Below are 992 nucleotides of genomic sequence, written 5' to 3'. Positions count from 1 at the left end.
CGCCACTGTGCTGGATATCTGCAGAATTGTCTTGACCCTTAGTGCAGGCGGAGGTGCAGCAGCCGACGGGCTTGGCCTCCTCGGAGGGCATTCTCTTCAACTGCAAGCTGCCGCGCGCGTCGAAGCTGGAGGTGGGGACGCTGTTTCTCTGCTTGTCGTAACTTGCCCCGGCACTTCCGATGTACTGGTTGAAGAAATTAATTTGGGAAAAATCTTCGCTCCTGATATTGCTCTGATTATTTAGGCTGGAAGATTGCTTGTTCATAAAATCTAGACTTCTGCTGTAGGCATTTTGCGAGTACGCCTTCTCATTATAGTCATTGTAGGAGCTCATCTTCTGCTGATAGGCGTTGTTATCCAAGCTGTATCTCTCTTGTCCCTTTCGTTGCGTGTACTTCTGGTACTCCTCTTCCCAGTTAATATTTTTTGAGTTTCTTGGAATGTATTTTATAACTTCCTCAGCATCTTCAATTTCTTTAAATCTGACGACTTCCTTAATTTGAGGTACTTCCACAATTTTGTCATGCCATTTTTCGATAATTTTCTGTCTCTCCACAACCTTCTCTACAACTTCAATTTTGGGCACGTACTTATTCTTGTAGTGAATGTGTGGCACTTCAACAATTTTTTCTATATACTTAACTTCTGGTACCTCTACGATTTTTTCTACAATGTGGGTGACATTCTTAGGCACGTGGATGATTTTCTCTTGAATGATTGTTTTTGGGACAAATTTTTCTACCGTTTTGATAACGGGAACTTCAACCGTTTTGGTGACGACGTCCACGGGTTGGTACGCCGTTAGGGCAACCCACTTTCGGTCGACTGTGGAAGTTTCCTTGGCATCCATGCTATCTGCTTTTTGGAAGCTGTTGGATCTGTTGACTGAGCCTGACATGGTGAAGGGTACTGGATCCGAGCTCGGTACCAAGCTTAACTAGCCAGCTTGGGTCTCCCTATAGTGAGTCGTATTAATTTCGATAAGCCAGTAA

At 44.4% G+C, this 992-nt stretch overlaps 1 protein-coding gene across 1 annotated transcript; it reads right to left on the bottom strand.

Moving 5' to 3' along the window:
* PVX_193290 (hypothetical protein) lies at nt 1-898 on the bottom strand (the record flags this gene model as incomplete). The annotated part of the gene is made up of 1 exon (XM_001612310.1): nt 1-898. A coding segment is annotated over one exon (898 nt), but the record flags the coding sequence as incomplete, so codon positions are not given.
* Between the last annotated feature and the right edge of the window lie 94 nt (nt 899-992).

Source organism: Plasmodium vivax, genomic scaffold (genome assembly GCF_000002415.2).
Source record: "Plasmodium vivax scf_6905 genomic scaffold, whole genome shotgun sequence".
Classification (NCBI taxonomy): domain Eukaryota; phylum Apicomplexa; class Aconoidasida; order Haemosporida; family Plasmodiidae; genus Plasmodium; species Plasmodium vivax.
This window is presented reverse-complemented; position numbering and strand designations above follow the sequence as displayed.